Here is a 19576-nt window from a genome sequence, read left to right as displayed (position 1 = left end):
GAAGCCCCACTTCTTCTAGTTACTAAAACACATTGCTTCTAAGAGTGTAGAATACTTTGAGATGGAAGAAAGTGGTTAATATTTGCAATAATAATAGCAGACATTATATGCCAGACACCATTAAACTCTGCATGGATTATCCCATTTTTCCTCACAGCAAATTTTTCAGGTCAATACTGTTATTTCTCAACCTTATTTTGCAGATAAGGAAGCTTGGGACATAGAGAGGTTTGTCCAAGATTGTATGTGTATTAAGTGGTGGAGCTGTTGAGAGTTGTAGAGTGGACAAGTAAGATGAAAACTCAGAAGAAGAAAAAAGGTCTCCAAGTTTGACTAATATGTTTTTGTTGGCAGTGTTGTTAAGTGGTGTTAAGTGAAAATAATAACTAACATTTATTGAGCATTTTCTTTGTAACAGGCTCTGTTTTAAGTTAATTCAATTTTTATAACTGTTCTCAAAATACATATTGTTGTCCCCAACTTTATAAATGAGGAGACTGAGGCACAGAGCAGTTGTGTTAAGTCCCTAGTAGGGGACAGGATTTAAGATTTAACCTAGACAGACTGGCTTCAGAACCCATCCTCTTAATCAGGCTGAGCAGACTATTTCTGGTGGCTCAAATCTGGCCTGCTGCCTGTTTTGTAAATAAAGCTTTATCAGAGCACAGCCACTCTTACTTATTTATGTATCACCATATCTCATTTATGTATGGCTCCTTTAGGAATAGTTGCAGCATACCATGTGTCTTGAAAAGTCTAAAATATTTGCTTTCTAGCCCTTTACGCAAAGTTTTTCAATCTCTGATACCCATTAGACTGGATGAAAAGCCAAATCCTGGTGAATTTAGTCATAACCTATTTATAGAGGTTTGGCAGTTAAAAAACAGGGTGGGGGGAGTTAAATTGGATGGTAGCTTTAAGAGGAAAATATGGTAAAATGAAAGTTTTTTTTTTTTTACAGAGGAAAGATTTGAGTATGTTAATAGTGTGAGAAAAAGTGTCAATTGAGTGGGAGATAATAAAACTATGGAGGGAGGTGGCACAGGATTTGGAGAATGCAGGAGAGAGTGGAAAGATTTATTACTGGAAAGGAGCCAAAGACTTTTCTTTGAAACACTGAGCAGAAGCAAAAAAGAGAAAAGATACCAGGAATATAGGGCTATTTTGAATTGGAGGCAAGGAGGCGTCTACGGCCATACCACCCTGAACGCGCCCGATCTCGTCTGAATTGGAGGCAAGGGCAATAATAGTAATTTTCATTCGATAGCTGTAACGTCATTCAAGTAAGGATAAAGGAAGATGGGTCAGATAATTGTCATTTGGGGATTCGCAGTTACTGCTTTTTAAATCTCCCAGTCATGTTTAGTGCTACAGAAGATATAGGTAAGAAAGAAGAAGAATAATTGTAGAATTTGCTGTAGTGTTATAAGGTGTTTTTTTTTCTTTAAAGTCTAACAGGTTAAGGTTAGGAAATAGAAGTAGGCTTTACATTTTTGCTGGTCATAAGTTATTATAAATAGACATTATAAATTACTATTTAAAGGTGACTTTCCAGTGAGGTTTTTAAAACAGCTTTGTTGAGGTATAATTGATATTCAATAAAGTACATATATTTAAAGGATCCCATTTTATCAGTTTTGACATAAAAACCCTTGTGAAACTTTCCCAATCCAGGTAATGGGTGCCCCTTAGTACTCCTTCCTTTCTGTACCTTCCTGTGGCCCCCTTTCACTGATTTTGGTAGGTGGTATTTTCATTTTCATTGTGTTCAAAAGACTTTCTAATTTCCCTTTTTCTTCTTTGACCCATGGGTTATTTAGAAGTGTGTTAGTTTCTTGGTATCTGGGGATTTTCTAGAGATTTTCCCATTATTTCTAATTTACTTCCATTTGCTCACAGAACATCCTTTGCCTGATTTGAATTCTTTTAAATTCATTTTGACTTGTTTTATGAAATGGTCTATCTTGGCAAATATTCATTTTGTACTTGAAAAGACAGGCATTCTGTTGTTAATAGATGGAGTGTTCTATAAATGTATCTGGCAAAGGAGGCTGATAGTATTGTTGAAGTCTTCCGTATCCTTACTGATTATCCATATATATGTTCTGTCAGTTATTGAGAGAGGGCTATTGAAATCTCTGGCCATAGCTTTAAATTTGTCTATTTCTCATTGTGGTTCTATTAGGTTTTGCTTCCTGGATTTTAGAGTTGTTTATTAGGTGCATAAATGTATAGATTTGTTATGTCCTCTTGATAAATTGACTCCTTCATTATTACAAATTGACTTTTATCCATAATGGTTTCTTTTACCTGGGAATCTACTCTCTGTGGTTTTGGGCAAGAAACTGGGGCTCTTGTGAGCTTACAGTATTCATTTATCTGTCAAGGTTCTTATCTTTAGTTGCCTTATAGCCAATGTCTTGAAAATGTTTGTTTCCTATATTTTGTTTGAGTTTCTTTTGGTTGTCTCAGGCAGAAGTGTAAACCTGTATTTCCATCGTGGCCAGAGCAGAAGTCCAAAACTTGCTTTAAAATTATTTATGGTGGTTCTTAAAGTTTTTCTTTTTGTTTGTATCAGTGATATTTAGAAGAATCTGATGAAAGATGTGGCTCTTAGCCCCTCATACCTACAAATGCTTATCGATAGAAAATCTTGATTGTAATTTCATGAGGCTTAGAGGCTTGAGGCTTCCTTCATCCTGGCTTAGGAGTTCTTGCTTTCAACAGCAAGCATTTTCAACCCTAGTTGTACACTAGAATCACCTGGGAGACCTTTTGAACAAATACCTCTGCTCTACCAGACTTGTGAAATCTGAATTTTTGGTGGTAAGACCCAGATTTTTGTTTTTAAGACTCTCTAGGTAATTCTGCTGTGCAGCTAAACTTCAGAACAACTTGTTTTAAAGTAAAGGATAGCTTCCTCTTCTCTTGGTCTCTCTACCTTTCCTTTATTGGCAAGGATCCTACAGAGGATGGGATACAGGGAGCCAATTGCTCCTTAAATTCACCCTGAGTAGAAGGGGTTACTTTGAAAAAAATTGCCAATTCCACCTTCAGATTTTTTCTTGATAAATTGTATCTGGGCTTTTAACAAAGATGCATAGAGAAGAAATTAAAATAAGAAAACTTTTTCAGTTATATTTCACAGTTTGCTTCAGCAAAATGTTAGACATTTAGACAAAATGTTAGACATCCCTATGGCAAACAAGAGAAGCAATATATCAATTAAAATGGATCTCAGAGCCCAAGAGCCTGTAAGAAATAAGGCTATAAATAGGAGCTTAAGTATTCTCAAGCATTGGGTGTTTATATGATAAGTGATATATATTGTATATAGGATTTATGATATGTCAAATGTATATGACATATGTATCAATTATTGGTAATTCATAGTGAAAAATATATTTCACTTGACCAAAGTAAGCCATAGTGCATTTAACTATTTTTACAAATGCCATAAAGCAATAAGCAAGAGAAAATAGCACTGAATGCTCTTAATGAGAGGTCTGATGTAACATGGACTCTGTGACTCTGAGACGGATTGATTTCATGTTGCTTCACCTTTTAGATATGTCAAATTATGTAATGCGCAGAGTAGTTAAGTTTGGAATGCCAGCCACTTGTATGCAGTCCAGTTCTTTTGTATGATTTCTTTAATGAAGAACTTAAACATTGTATTTGTTTTGTGTATTAGGCTTTTCAGTTTCCTAATCTTCTAATGCTTCTAGAAGTAATAGTGAATTTTAAGAGATAAAATGACTTTGTATAAATCTAGTTTAAATTATTTTCTTCTTCATTTATTGTAACCAATTTTTCCCTGTAGCTGTGAACTTCACAGAAGTTAATGAAGAAAACAAAAACGATCTCTTCAGAGAAGTGTTTTCTTCCATTGAGACCTTGGCCTTTACCTTTGGGAATATGTAAGTAGAGGACTGTCATTTAAATTTGGGCCTGGGTATCTCAAGATAGGTTATATAATTCAGTAGATATATGGAAAGTAAAGTATTAAAATACAAAATATTATCACAATACTGGAAAGAATATGTTCATTATTTCATTGTTGTTTTGTTACTGTATTTGACAGTGTCTGTACAGTTGATCGGAAGCAACATCCATTTGCAAGTGACGATGTGGTTTATGTGAATAGATTCCTAGAGTTTATTTCTAAGGTTCTTGCTTTAAAAAAAAAATGTATTCTGGATGACATGTTGAATGTGAAGCCTGTAACTGAGCAATGAAATGACTTGTCTTATTATTTCTATTTCTTTCTTTCTTTTTTTTTTTAACTTCCCTGGATAGCTTGACAAACTTCCTTATGGGAGATGTAGGCAATGATTCATTATTGCGACTGCCTGTTTCTCGAGAAAGTAAGGTAGGCCAAGTTTGTGTGAAAGCAGAGACTTTAATATTTTTAACTTAATATTTCAATAATTTCAACATTAGTCTTTGATAATTTTTGAGTTGAGCAAGGAAAACAGATCAGTTCATTTTAATATGCTAATTTATGGTCAGTTTCTGGAGCAAAAATTTAATTATACTTTTTAAATGGAGCTATCATTTTAAAAGAATATATCTGATAGTTTTATGGTGTCCTCTGTAAGGAATCTATATGTCATAGGATCCAAAATTTTAGTAAGTAATTCTTAACCATTTTTCTCCCCTAACATTGTCACAGTTCTCAAAGACTGGTGGAAACTTAGAAAAATAACACAAGAAGTAAAGAGGGTGTTAATCCTTTCACACATTCTATAGTTTGTTACTGTGACATATTTATTAAGAGGCTGTAGGTCTTAATTCTCCCTAAGAGCAGTATGTCAGAGGATTGTAGTTCCAGTTTCCAGTTTATTTTTTTTTTAAGATTTTGTTTAAATATTTGAGAGAGAGAGAGCAAGAGAGAGAGCATGAGTGGCAGTGGGTTGGGGACAGATAGAGGGAAACGGAGAGGCAGACTTCCCCAGCTGAGCAGGGAGCCCAAAGAGGAGCTCCCTGGGATCATGACCTGAGCCAAAGGCAGTCACTTAACCGTCTGAGCCACCCAGGTGCCCTCCGACTCCCAATTTAAAGAAAAACTGTTCTGAAATAATAGAACATGAAGAATGTTTGTCGAATATTGCTTTAAAGGTTATAGTAGTAATATTTTGATTTGACTGAAATATTTTCACTAAATGCAAGCTATTTTTAAAAACTGCAGTAGGGACATGCACTAATAGTTTCTTTTCAAAGATGTTCCAAATCCAAAAGGAGTTGGACAAATATTTGAAAACCTGCCAGTTATTTCTGTTATATCAAAATAATGTAAAAACTGCAGGTCTTTCTTAAAATGATATAAAATATGAATGGTTAATTGAAGCATTTGTTATATGTACTATAATAGTGAGAAAACAATTGACTATTTCTGAAGTTATCCATTGATGAATCAAGGATAGTGTATAAATCTTCATGAAGAATTTTAAGATCCTTAAATCTTGTGTTATTTATCATTTCTCTTCAATTTTTTCTTTTCAAACATACTACTAATTCAGAAGACGGAATAACATTTTATCTGTGACAAGGCTCTGAAGAACTAAAATTTTAGGTGTGAATCTTATTTCCTATTCCTGTTGGCTTTATTGTGTGCACATAATTCCTAATAGGAAAATACTTTTCCTTTCTTTTCTTTTGCACCTTATTTACCTTTTTACAATTTTTAATTAATCCGAGAGATAAAGCTTTAAAAGTCCATGACAAATAATGCTCCTGTGGTTTGAAGAGTTTGAAAAATACTTTAAATAATAATTTCCATTTATTTAATAGAGTTTATTATGTACCATGCCCTGTGCTAAGCCTATATCCTCTTAAGCCTTAAAGTAGCCTTATGAAAGTAGTGTTTATATCCCCATTTTTACAGAAGGGCAAACCAGAGTTAAATAAGCCTAAATATATAGTCCAGTGTCATATAGCTACTAAGTGATAGAGCTGGACATCAGACCCAGGTCTCTGATTCCTTTTGCATTGAGTCCCTTTGTTGTCCATGTTGCCCAGCCAAACAGATCTCACAATGTTGGTAGATATGTTTTTCCTGCACTGTCTAGTAAGGTAGTCACTTACCACATGTAGCTCTTTAAGTTAATTAAAATAAATAAAATTGGGGTGGCTGGGTGATTCAGTACTTAAGCGTCTGTCTTCAACTCAGGTCATGATCCCAGGGTCCTAGGATCAAGCCCCACATTGGGCTCCCCGCTCAGTGGGAAGCCTGCTTCTCCCCCTCCCCCTCTGCCTGCTTGTGTTCCCTGTCTCATTGCCTCTCTCTCTTTCAAATAAATAAATTAAATAAATAAATGTTGAAAATATACTTCTCATTTTATAATCATCATTACATTAGCCACTTTTCATATGCTCAAATAGCTGGACAGTGCAGATACAGAACATTCCCATCATCATAGAAAGTTCTGCACTAAGTTGTCCACTAGACTTTCAGAGAAATGCTTATCGAATGATAAAATGGTAAAAGATGGCTGGAAGAAACAGGTCTTTGTCTTCAGTTTAAGTAACTTCCTGACTAATATTTTTGAAATCTGTAGAATTTAAAGTTTCAAATGTATTTATTAATTAATGCTGTTAGTAAACAATGAGGTCATTTATTCTTGAATCTTGAGAACTGCAGTTGTAAAAAGGTATGTAATTCTTACAAGATGTGGCATTTAAATAGATTACTTGGGCCCTTTTGAGTTCTAAATACTTGAAATTCTTTAACAGGAATTATGTCACAGTAACAAATTAGAGTGAAAAATTTCTGAAGCAAAGATCTGTTATCTTCTGCTCTAATCTTAAATTTGTTTTCTTCCATGTTGTAAGTCTTTTGAAAATGTTTCTGTGGAATCAGTGGACTCATCCAACGAAAAAGGTAATACTTGAGGTACTTACAATCTTAGGTTTTTGCAGTTCCTTCCTTTCTTTCTTCTCTCTCTCTTTTTTTTTAACCAATCCCCAATTTCCTGCAGTTACTTTCAATACATGTTTTGGATTATTTAATCTCTTCTTGCTCAGTAACCTGAAGTATTCATTTTTAACACAAAATGTTGTGTAAAATTTTGCATAAAAACTTCAGAAAAAAGACCTGCCAGAGTAGATAGTAGATAGGTTATATAGAGATGGATCAAGAATTACATAGGGTTTATAACTTGATGAATAATAGAAATATATATTAGGATAAAAAATATAATTTGAAACCATTTTAAGTTTAAACTGTGACCTTTGATTCTAAATTTGTCACTTGTTATTTTTTTTTTTTAAACAGTATTCATTGAAGAACATCTTAGGATTTGAATGCTGCTTTGTTTAGAGTTATGTGCTGATATTTGATATGTACTTGATGTTTTTATTTTCAGGAAATTTTTCTCCTATAGAACTAGACAGCGTGCTATTGAAGAACACGGATTCTGTAGAATTGGCTTTGTCTTATGCCAAAACATGGTCAAAATATACCAAGAACATAGTTTCATGGGTTGAAAAGAAACTTAACTTGGGTGAGTTGCCCTTTGGGGCATCTGATTAACTTTGGAGTGTAAGAACTAGATTGTTTGCAATTCATTTTGTATAGGCGATGACTAATATGATTCCAGATTAGTAGCTGCTTCATTATAGTGAATAAAATCATTGTCCATTTTCTCTTAAAATAGGAAAGACTCTACTTACAATAAATGTACTTATTGCACATTACTGCGGGCCAACCACTTGATCTGGGGACACAAAGACAAATAGTATACTGTCTTTGCCTTTAAGGAAGTCATACTCCAGTGGGCAAAAAGAAATGCAATCAGATAATATGGTTAAAAGAAATAAAAGCAACAATTATCTGTACGAGCACCGGCCATGGAAATATTTTAATAGCTAGTATTTTCCCAGTGTTTTACAGTTGACAAAATACTTTCATATCCTATACCTCATTTAATCCTTACCAAAACCCTGGGAAGAAGGCAAAAAAAGAACTATTCCCATTTTACAGCTCAGACAAACAAGACAGGTGATTTGCCTAAGGTCAGATAGCAGATTTGTGTAGGATTATATGGCACTAACTGGAAGAATATGGGATTTGCCCAAATCCTGTGTTCTTTCTACCAGAATTATTTGCTATAAGTAGAGATGCCCTTCAGAAGCACCTGACTAACCTTATAAAAGGGCAGTACACAGGCCTAGGTCCCATCTCCAAGAGAAGTGAAGCCAATGTATTTTGCAAGTTTCCTAGTTGGTTTTGATGAGCACTTTGGAAGAGAATCATGGTATCATATAATGTAAGCTAGTGTGTGTGTTCACTCTTTAACTTGGAATCACAAATAATTTTAGAGCATGGAGGGAAAAAAGAAGTTAATTTACCTTCTGATGCTTTCTTTGACCTTTTCAGAATTGGAGTCCACTAGAAACGTTGTCAAGTTGGCAGAGGCAACTAGAAGTAATATTGGAATGCAGGTGAGTGTTCAGTGACCACCTAGGGTATTGGACCAGGAGGTTAGCTGGATGAGCTCATGGTAGTGCCTTATGAAGTCAGAGTCGTGTGTACTAAATACAGGGAAGAAGTGAGATGCTAGTGCTGGGCGAAATAAAAGCCTTTGAAACTTAAGGTGGAGACCCATTATGAAAAAAATTGGAGTATTCACAATTTTATACAAATGTTGATTGTTTTGTTAGCCACTAGTCTCGCCTACCTAGTTTTATAATTAATATTCTTCAGTATCTTTCTCATATAGTCATCTTTATGACTAGTTATCTGTCTGCAGAAAAATGTCTAAACTTAAAATTTCTCCCTCTGAAGAGAATAGTTGGGGGGGTCTAGAACTCTAGTACTATTTCCATTGAATAATTTATTTTTCAATTTTAAATTCTAGGAGTTTATGCCACTGCAGAGTCTGTTTACCAGTGCCCTTCTTAATGATATAAAGAACAGCCGCCTTTTACAACAAACAATTGCAGCTCTCCAAGCCAACAAATTTGTGCAGGTAAAAATTTCTATGTATAATACACTTTTTTTTTTTTTTTTTTTAAATAACAGCATAGCTTTAGAAAACAGCTTTTTTTTTTTTTTTTCTTGTTTTAAAATACCCTTGACAGCCTCTACTTGGGAGGAAAAATGAAATGGAAAAACAAAGAAAAGAAATAAAAGAACTTTGGAAACAGGAACAAAATAAGTTGGTGAGTATTATAATGGAGTTTTATTTACCTGCTTGTGAACATCTGAAATCATCTCTAGTATGTAAGCATCCACCCTGGAGATGTATTCCTTTGTAGTTTTTCTAAAATGCTATTTTAACTATTTTGTTGAATATGCTAATGAAACTTATACATTAGGGTTTGTTTCTTATTCTGTATTTAATACTTTTTCCCCCCTATATAGCTGGAAACAGAGACTGCTCTTAAAAAGGCAAAATTGTTATGTATGCAACGTCAAGATGAGTATGAAAAGGCAAAATCTTCCATGTTTCGTGCAGAAGAGGAGCATCTGTGCTCAAGTGGTGGATCGGTAAAAAATCTCAACAAGCAGCTAGAAAAAAAGCGAAGGTTGGAAGAGGAGGCTCTTCAAAAAGTAATCATCTTTGTTGTTATTTGCAAGTTGAATTAGCAATAATCTGCGAAGGCTTTCGTTCTCAAGTGTTAGTATGCATCAGGATTGCCTGGACGGCTTGTTAAGACAGGTTACTGGGCCACACATCCAGGATATCAGATTCAGTAGCTCCAGGGCTGGCCCCAAACAGCCTGTGCTTCTAACAGGTTTCCAGGTGGTGCTGCTGCTGTTGGTGATCGGGATCCACACTTTGAGAACCAGTATGCTAAGAGATTTTTGCTTATCTTTAAAATCTTTGATTTTGTTTCTGAAAAAGTATCTTAGAGAAGGCAGTAGTTTAATATTTTTTACTTCATTGTTCAGGAAGTTCACTTTTTAGGCAACTGGATGTATGTGTGTGCTCGTTCTAGTACCTGATAGCAAAGCTAGGCTGGAGCTTTATATTGCATATTTTGAAATATAATTTGATGAAATCTGTAAGATTATATAGAAAATGATAAATAGAAAAGACATTCATTTTGTGGACAGTATACTAATTGTAAATCCAACTTGACGACTATCCTACTTGACTATGCCTTTGAGTCGCTGACCAGAACAGATTGTTATCTTTAGAAATATTCTATTTAAAACTGACTAGTTAATTTTTATGCAAAAGGTCTTTTCAATTATTTCCATTGAGTTTTATTATAAGTATTTGTTTTAAAATATAAATTCTAGTGATCAGTGTTATTTTTTTTCTGTGATATTCTTGAAGGTAGAAGAAGCAAATGAACTCTACAAAGTTTGTGTGACAAATGTTGAAGAGAGACGAAATGATCTGGAAAATACCAAAAGAGAAATTTTAACACAACTCCAGAAACTTGTTTTTCAGTGTGATCTTACCCTTAAAGCTGTAAGTATTTTGTTCAGTATTTGGAAGGCCAGGGGCAAAAAGGGTCTAAACAATTGAGGAAGGGAAAAGGGTTCTTGATGAGTCAGGATTCTTCGGGGATTTAATTTCTAAAATTAATGAAACATTTGGAGTTTGGAAAACTGACTTTCTGCTTTTAAATAGTGGTAAATGGTTTGAGTTACATTTTTTTTCTGGTCCCCCACCCAGTGGATCAGTGATTTGTCCAATTAAAGTTTCGAGAGTTTGAAATTGCCTCTAAGCCACTGTCTTTCTTGGCTTGGTTGACAAAATGGATTTGATTGTTGAAACTTCTGTCAGCACTATGAGATCTATTCTTTAGAATTTGAGTAAACTAAATATTAAAATTGAACCTAGGAATTTATTTAGGAAAAAAGCATTCTGCCCTCAAAGATTTTCATTTGCCTCTTTAAAATGACTTGTATAAAAAGTTTATATATAAAATATATATATATAATATCTTTTTTATATATAAAATATCTTTTTTTGATGTACATTTCACAAGTTTTAACATGTATAAATTTGTGTAGCCAGCACCATCACAGTCAGGATTCAGAAGAATTCCATCACTCCTAAAAAGTTTACTCTCTCCCCACCCCTAGCCCCTGGCAAGTGTTGGTATGTTCTCTGTCTTTTATAGCTTGATCTTTTCCAGAGTGTTATATAAATGGAATTCTATGTGACTTGGAGACTCTCTTCTTGTACTCAGCATAATATCTTTGAGATTCTTCAATGTTATGCCTGTATCAAAAGTTCATTTCTTTCTATTGCTGAGTAGTATTCCATTCTATGAATATACCATAGTGTTTATCCATTCATCAGTTAGACATCTATGTTGTTTCCAGTTTTGCGTGATTGTGAATATAATTCACATATTATATTGTGAATATAATTCAACTGCTATGAATATTTGTCTCTAGGTTTTTGTGTGAATGTAAGTTTTCATATTTCTAGGGTAAGCTCCTAGGAGTGAGATTACTGGATGTTATGGTAAATGTCTGTTTAACTTCATAAGAAATTGATAAATTGTTTTCCAGAATGGCCATAACATTTTCATTCTAACCAGTAATATATGAGAGTTCCGATTGTTCTGCATCCTTGACAATACTTGTCGGTTGTTGTTAAATTTTAACTGTTCTAATATGTGTGTAGTGGCAGTTGTTTTAATTTGTGTTTCTGGAGTGACTAATGATATTGAGCATCTTTTCAAGGACTTATTTGCAGTCTGTATTTTGCCATTTTTAAAAATTGAGTTGTTCCCTTATTATTGAGCTTGCATATTTTGTCTTCCAGTCTGAAACTTTTTATTTTAGCAGTTTGTTTCAGGGAATAAAAGGTTATAATTTTGATGGAATCTAACTTATCAATTTCTTCTTTTATGTGTCATGCTTTTCACATTATTTCTAAGAGAGTTTCAGAGTCACAAAGACTTCTATGTTTTCTACTAAAATTTTTATAGTTTGACATTGATGTATGATATGTTTTGATATAGTTTTTATATAAGTTGTGAAGTATACATTAAGGTTCATTTTTTGCATATAGATGTTGTGTTAAAATTATGCCTGTGGGATTTTAATGTATGGAGATGACTGAATGCTGACATGGAGAGGTCAATGTTACTGAAACATGAATCACTTACATTTGCCAAGGGAAGGGGATGTGCTGTACCATGTAGGGCCAAAGAAGTACCAAAGTAATCTTTGGTGAAGAGAGACAGGAGTGAGGGGAAAGCTGAGTACAGAGCCTTACTGGGGTTTCCAAGGGGAAAACAAGGTGGGGCAGGAAAAGCAGTATAGGATTGGCTAGTTTGATGGTCTCTCTTTGCTTAGTACCTGGCCCTGGGATGATTTAGAGCAGGAGACAGTAACAACTTGGTGTGTGAGAATTAGATAATGAGGTTGTTTGGGTAGCATATGAAAGACATTACCCCACTACTGCCCACCCCTGTGTTAAGAATTGGTTAGCCCTGGGAGGAGCAGACTTTCCTCACCCAGAAAACTTTTTAAGATGTCAAAACATTATAAAATACAAAAAATAAAAAACATTATTGGGACGCCTGGGTGGCTCAGTTGGTTAAGCAGCTGCCTTCGGCTCGGGTCATGATCCCAGCGTCCTGGGATCGAGTCCCACATCGGGCTCCTTGCTCAGCAGGGAGCCTGCTTCTCCCTCTGCATCTGCCTGCCATTCTGTCTGCCTGTGCTCGCTCGCTCTCCCTCTCTCTCTCTCTCTGATAAATAATCTAAAAAAAAAAAAAAAAAATTATAAATACAGGTGTCCACTTGTTTCAGTGCCGTTTGTTGAAAACATTGTGCCATCTCCATTGATTTGTCTTTGCATCTTGGTCAAAAATCAATTGACCATATTTTTATAGGTCAATTTCTAGATTTTCTCTTCTGTTCCATGGGTATATGTGCTTGTCATACCCAAACTCTACTACTGTGTTGATTACTGTTTTATAGCAAGTCTTAAAATCAGATAGTGTGAATCTTCAACTTTTTTTCCCCAGAATTGTTTTGAGTATTTAAGATCCTTTGGCCATAAAAGCATTGGAATCACTTGTGGTATCTACAAACAAATTCTGCAAACATTCTAATTGAAATTGAGTTAAATCTTAGATCAGATGGGAAGAATTGACTACATATGTAGCATCTTAACTCTATAGAGAAAGTTGTTCAATCCATGAAGAGAGTATGTCTCTCCATTTTTTAGATACATGATATTTTTTTCATTTCATTTTATTTCTTTTCAGTGTTCCAGAATTCATTTTTTATGCACCACACCCAGTGCTCCATGCAATATGTGCCCTCCATAATACCACCACCAGGCTCACCCAACCCCCTACCCCCCTTCCCTCCAAAACCTTCAGTTTGTTTCTGAGTCCAGAGTCTCTCATAGTTTGTCTCCCCATCTGATTTCTCCAAGCTGATTTCTAGATACATGATATATTTTTAATCAGCACTTTGTAGTTTTCAATGTAAAAGTTTTTCACATGATTTGTTAGATTTAAACCTCTGTATGTATGTATTTATTTGGGCAGCTATTGTGAATCAATAGATAAATAGATAGATAAATACATACCACATATAATTTATGTGTGTGTATCTGTGCACACATATTTCTTTAATTTCAGATTTCAGTTTGTTATTAGTATTTAGGAATACAAGTGATTTTTGTATGTTAATCTTGTATCTTGCAAACTTGCTAAAACTAAATAGTTCTAGAACTTTTTTGGTAGAATCATTGGGGTTTTCTACATAGAAAGTCTGTTATCTACAAATAGGGAGAGTTTTATTTCTTCCTTTCCAATCTGTATTCCTCTTATTTCTTTTTATTTCTACCTTGGTAGAGCTTCCAGTTCATTATTGAATAGGATTGGGTAAGAGAAGATATGTTTGTTCTATTCTGGACTTTAAGAGCAAAGCACTTAGTCTTTCACCATTACATATGATGACAACTAAAGGTTTTTTGATGATGCCCTTTCTCAGATAAGGAATTTCCCCCCTTTTCTAGTTTGCTGATGGTTTTATGATAAAGATGTTGTTTTTTTTTTTTTTTTTTTCCCACTGCTGAGAACTTTGGGGTTGTTTGTTATTGCAGCACAAGCTAGCAAAACTACTTCAGTATATAACTGAATATGTATGTACATATATTCTTTAGTCCTTTATATACTATATACTATGTCATGTGTACCTAAATATGATAGAGGAACATCTTTAGAGCAAATAATATATTACTACAATTTATGCAACTTTTACTAATTACATTATTGTAAACACTTATAATTGTGTCTGCTTTTTTTCAAAAAAGATGTTGAATTGATCAGGTGATTTTTTTTACATCATTTAATTGATGTGATAATACAGTTTTTCTTTTGTAGTCTATTTATATGATGGATTGCATTGATGTTTGAGTGCCGAGCTGGTCTTGCATTCCTCGATAAGCTGCTTTTGGTTGTGATGCATTGTTCCTTTATATATTGCTGGATTCGATTTGCTAATATTTTGTTGAGTATTTTTTTCTTTTTATTCTCTGTTAATAATAAGACATTAGTATGTTTTTTTTTCCTTATACTATCTTTATCCAGCTTAATATCAGGGTAATTCTGACCTTATAAAATGAGTGGGGAGGTGTTCTTTCCTGTCAGTATTCTGGAAGAGATTGTGTAAAATTGGTGTTATTTCTTCAGTTGTTTGATGGCATTCCCTGGTGAAAGCATCTGGGCTTGGGGGTTTTCATTTTTGGAATAACTTTTACTATGTATTGAATTTCTTTTGAGAATAAGCCTATTTGAGCTAATTATTTCTTTTTGGGTGAATTTTGGTTGTGGCTTTCATGGGCCTTCATCCCAGTTGTCTAGTTTATGTGCACAGAGTTGTTCATAGTTTTATTTTATCCTTCAGTGACTCAGTAGGCTATACTGGTATCCTCTCTTTGACTTGTGATACTGGTAATTTGTACCTTTTCCCTTTGTCTCTCTGCTTAGTCTGGCTAGATAGAGATTTATTATTTATTTTACTGACCTTTTTGAAGAAGTAGCTTTTAATTTTCATTGGTTTCTCTATTATTTTTAAATTTTTATTTATTTCTGTTTGCTTTGGGTTTATTTTTCTTTCCTTTTTAATTTCTTAATGTTGGAAGCTTAGAGTGTTCATTGAGACCTCCCTGCTTTTTGTTTTCTTTTTTTTCCCAAGATTTTACTTATTTATTTATTTGAGAGTGTGAGTGAGAGAAAGAGACCATAAGCAGGGGCAGAAAGAGAGGGAGAAGCAGACTCTTGCTAAGCAGGAAGTGTGATGTGGGGCTTGATCTCAGGACCCTGGGATCATGACCTGAGCTGAAGGCAGAGGCTTCACCAACTGAGCCACCCAGGTGCCCCGAGACCTCGCTGCCTTTTTTTTTTTTTTTTAAGATTATTTATTTATTTATTTGACAGAAAGAGATCACAAGTAGGCAGAGGCAGGCAGAGAGAGAGAGAGGAGGAAGCAGGCTCCCCGCTGAGCAGAGAGCCCGATGCGGGACTCGATCCCAGGACCCTGAGATCATGACCTGAGCTGAAGGCAGCGGCTTTACCCACTGAGCCACCCAGGCGCCCCTCTCTGCTTTTTTAATATAAATATTTAATCATTTAAATTTCTCTCTAAGCACTGCTTATCTATATCCCACAAATTTTGAATTTTATATTTCTATTTTTGTACAATATTAAATATTTCCTAATTTCCCTTGAGACTTCATTTTGACCTATGGATAGTATAGAAACTGACTGTTCAGTTTCCAAGTATTTTAGAATTTTCTGGTTAAATTCTTGATACTGATTTCTAGTTTAATTCTGTTATGATGAGAGAAATATTTTATATAATTTCAATTTTCATTTTGTTTTGTGATTCAGCATATGGCCTATCATGGAACATTCCATGCATATCCTTTTAAAATGTCTGTTCTGCTCTTGTTGGCTGGGGTACTTTGTAAATGTCAGTTGGTTATTGTTGGTTTATGGTGCTATTTATTTCTTCTATATCCTTGATGATTTACTTTTTTTTTCCATCAACTACAGTGAAATGAGGAGTTCTTTTAAGTTTTTATTTAAATTCCAGTTAATTATGGGGCACCTGGGTGGCTGAGTGGGTTAAAGCCTCTGCCTTCGGCTCAGGTCATGATCCCAGGGTCCTGGGATGGAGCTCCGCGTTGGGCTCTCTGCTTGCCAGGGAACCTACTTCCCTTCCTCTCTCTCTGCCTGCCTCTCTGCCTATTTGTGATCACTGTCTGTCAAATAAGTAAATAAAATCTTTAAAAAAAAAAAATAAATTCCAGTTAATTAACATACAGTGTATTATCAGTTTCAGGTGTACAATACAGTGATTCAGCACTTCCATCCAACACCCATTGTTCATCACAACAAGTATATTCCTTAATCCCATTCCCCTATTTAACCCACCCTCTACCCATTTCCCCTCTGGTAAACAGTTTATTCAGAGAAAGGAGTTCTGAAGTCTTCAACATAGTGTATATTTTTAATTCTGTCAGTTTTTGTTTTATGAATTTTGAAACTCATTTGCTGTGTATTAATAATTGCTGTATATTCTTGGTGAATTGATCCTTTTAGCCTTATGAAATGTCTTTTTCAATCCTGGCCATTTTTTTTTTAAGATTTTATTTATTTATTTGACAGGCAGAGATTACAAGCAGGCAGAGAGGCAGGCAGAGAGAGAGAGGAGGAAGCAGGCTCCCCACTGAGCAGAGAGCCTGACGCGGGGCTCGATCCCAGGACCCTGGGATCATGACCTGAGCCGAAGGCAGAGGCCCTAACCCACTGAGCCACCCAGGTGCCCCCAATCCTGGCCATTTTTATTGCTTTTTAGTCTTTATTTAATACTGATAGAGCTATTTCAGTTTTCTTTCTCTTATTTTTATTATAGTATATTTTTTCCATTCTTCTACTTTGAGTTTTATCATCATATGTAAAGTGAATTTCCTTTTTTTTTTAAGATTTTATATATTTGACAGACAGAGATCACAGGTAGGCAGAGAGGCAGACAGAGAGAGAGGGAAGAAGCAGACTCCCCAATGAGCAGAGAGCCCAAAACGGGGCTCGATCCCAGGACCCTGAGATCATGACCTGAGCCAAAGGCAGAGGCTTAACCCACTGAGCCACCCATGCCCCTAAAGTGAATTTCTTATATAACATATAGTTCCATATTGATTTTTTTAAAATCTGTTTTGATAATCTCTATCTTTTAAGCTAAATATTTAGATAGCTTATATTTAATGAAAATGTATGTTCAGAATTAGGCCTACTTTTCTCTTTTTCTGTTTGTACTTTATGTTTTCCTTCATTTGTTTCCCTTTTGCTGTCTTATATTGGATAATTTGATAATTTTTTAGAATTAGGTGTAATTTATATTACAGATTTAATTTAATCTATTTTTATTTATGTGCTAGAGTTACATTTTAATTTACCTAACGTGCTTATTTGCGTTTTATTATCTACATTTTAATTTCCTGGGCTTTTGACTGTATGTCTTTTTACAGGGTTTTTTGTTTGTTTGTTTGTTTTAATGGTTGCACTAGGGCTATATTTATAAAAACTTTTCACTGGCCTATTTAGAACTAACATTTTACCCCTTCAGGTTGAACGTAGAAACCACATAGTCTCACCATATAAGTCTTTTTTACTTGTTTTGGGTTGTAGTTGGTATGTGTATGTTCTAACTATATACCTTGAAAACCTCACCAGACAATTTAAAATTTTTGTTTTCAAAAGTCACATGTTTTAGAAAAGAGAGGTCATCTTTTTAAATTACCAGATACTTACTATTGCTGTTTCTACTCTTCATTTCTAAGGTTCTTTCCCTTTGATATCGTTTCTCTCTTTTCTAAAGAATCTCCTTTAGCGGGGCGCCTGGGTGGCTCAGTGGGTTAAGCCACTGCCTTCGGCTCAGGTCATGATCTCAGGGTCCTGGGATCGAGCCCCGCATCGGGCTCTCTGCTCAGTGGGGAGCCTGCTTCCTCCTATCTCTCTCTGCCTGCCTCTCTGCCTACTTGTGATCTCTCTCTGTCAAATAAATAAATAAAATCTTAAAAAAAAAAGAATCTCCTTTAGCATTTCAGTTACAGTATGTCTTCTGGTGGTGAATTCTGTATTTCATCTGAGAATGTCTTTATTTCATCTTTATTCCTGAAGGACATTTTCCTTTGATAAAGAATTTTGATCTTTTCTTCAACACTTTAAAAATGTCCTTCTGGTCTCTGTGTTTCTAATGAGAAATCCATAGTCATTTGCATTTTTGCTTCTTCAGTGTGGAATGTGTTGTTGGTTTTTTGTTTTGTTTTTTGCTTGCAAGATTTTTTTGTCTTTGATTTTCAACATTTTGATTATAGTTTACAGTTTACTTGGGTATGAATTTTGTTGAATTTATTGCTTGTGGTTCCCTGAGCTGCTTAAATCTGCAGGTTTGACTCTTGTAATATTTGGGAAGTTTTCAGCCATTGTTTCTTCAAAAAATTTTTATAGCACTCTGTCCTGTTGCTCTAAGACTCCAGTGACTCAAATTTTAGACCTTTGTTTTTTCTCTACGGGTTGGTGAGGGAGGTGTCTTCCCTCTCCCTTAATCTTTTCTCTTGATTGTTCTGTTGATCTGTCTTCAAGTTCACTGTCTTTCCTTTGTTACCTCTATTTTCCTATACAGTCAAAACAGTAAATTTTTCTGTTAGAGATATTTTATTTTTCTGTTTCTTTTTTATATCGTCCATTTCTGTGCTTAGACTTCAGTCTTCCCATGTTTTAAGATTATTTGCTCTTACATATTTAGACTGTCATAATAGCTGCTTTAAAAGTCTTTATCCGATAATCCAAAAAGGTGAGTCATCTCAGGATTAGTGTCTGTTTATTATCTTTTCTCTTGCGTGTTGATGAGATTTCCTGGTCCATCATGTAGCAAGTAATTTTGGATGGTATTCTGGACTTTTCTGTATTACTTTTTATGACTCAGGGTCATCTTTCTAACCTATACTGAGTGCTGATTTTTAAAAAAATTTTAGCAGGCATTTGATCGAGTTATGTTCACTCTACAGCTCCTAAGGAGTCCCTTCCAAGTCTTCTAGCTGTGAAACTTAGCTAACCTACTTTGCTGCTATTGAGGGCCAAGGAAGGAAAGGATAAAGACATAAAACAATAAGAATTTCAGACCCCTCACTCTTTAGATCCAGTTTATCTGGTCCTAGAGAAGAATTACCCTCAAAGTTATAGATGTCTATTTGGCTGCTACTGCCATCAGTGCCACAGCACCACAGTTTAGTGCGTGGGACTTGCTTTGGGGCTGGAGGACAAGAGAAAATAAACAGAGAAAAGACACCAGAGAGTCCCCCCCGCCCAAACTCTTTCAGTTACATGTCTTTGAATAGGAGTTCAGTATTGCCTGGGAAACAGTAGGAAAAGAAATAACAGGAAGCATACCCCTGGATTGCTCATACCTCAGTTTGTTGTTTCTTTCCACAATCTGCCTGCTGCCATTTATTTTCCAGAGTTCTCAGAAAGTTGAGAATTCGGTGGGAAACGGCGGGGGGGCAGGGGGGGTGGTAAGCCTATAACATTTGAATCAGAAAGTATCCATAAAATGTTTCTAAGTATTTAAAAT

At 35.0% G+C, this 19576-nt stretch overlaps 1 protein-coding gene across 5 annotated transcripts in view; it reads left to right on the top strand.

The window, feature by feature from the left end:
- The window catches only part of ARHGAP29 (Rho GTPase activating protein 29), a 73130-nt gene that overhangs the window by 31261 nt on the left and 22293 nt on the right, over window positions 1–19576 (top strand). For all 5 annotated transcript variants that reach the window (XM_082688734.1, XM_082688732.1, XM_082688735.1 and 2 more), the window contains 9 exons: window positions 3824–3920; window positions 4300–4372; window positions 6835–6883; window positions 7368–7505; window positions 8381–8445; window positions 8862–8972; window positions 9085–9165; window positions 9368–9556; window positions 10290–10427. In XM_082688734.1, coding sequence (XP_082544860.1) covers window positions 3824–3920; window positions 4300–4372; window positions 6835–6883; window positions 7368–7505; window positions 8381–8445; window positions 8862–8972; window positions 9085–9165; window positions 9368–9556; window positions 10290–10427 — 941 coding nt within the window. The remainder of the gene's footprint in view (window positions 1–3823; window positions 3921–4299; window positions 4373–6834; window positions 6884–7367; window positions 7506–8380; window positions 8446–8861; window positions 8973–9084; window positions 9166–9367; window positions 9557–10289; window positions 10428–19576) is intronic.

This window comes from Mustela nivalis (assembly GCF_964662115.1).
Source record: "Mustela nivalis genome assembly, chromosome: 10".
Lineage (NCBI taxonomy): Eukaryota > Metazoa > Chordata > Mammalia > Carnivora > Mustelidae > Mustela > Mustela nivalis.
This window is presented reverse-complemented; position numbering and strand designations above follow the sequence as displayed.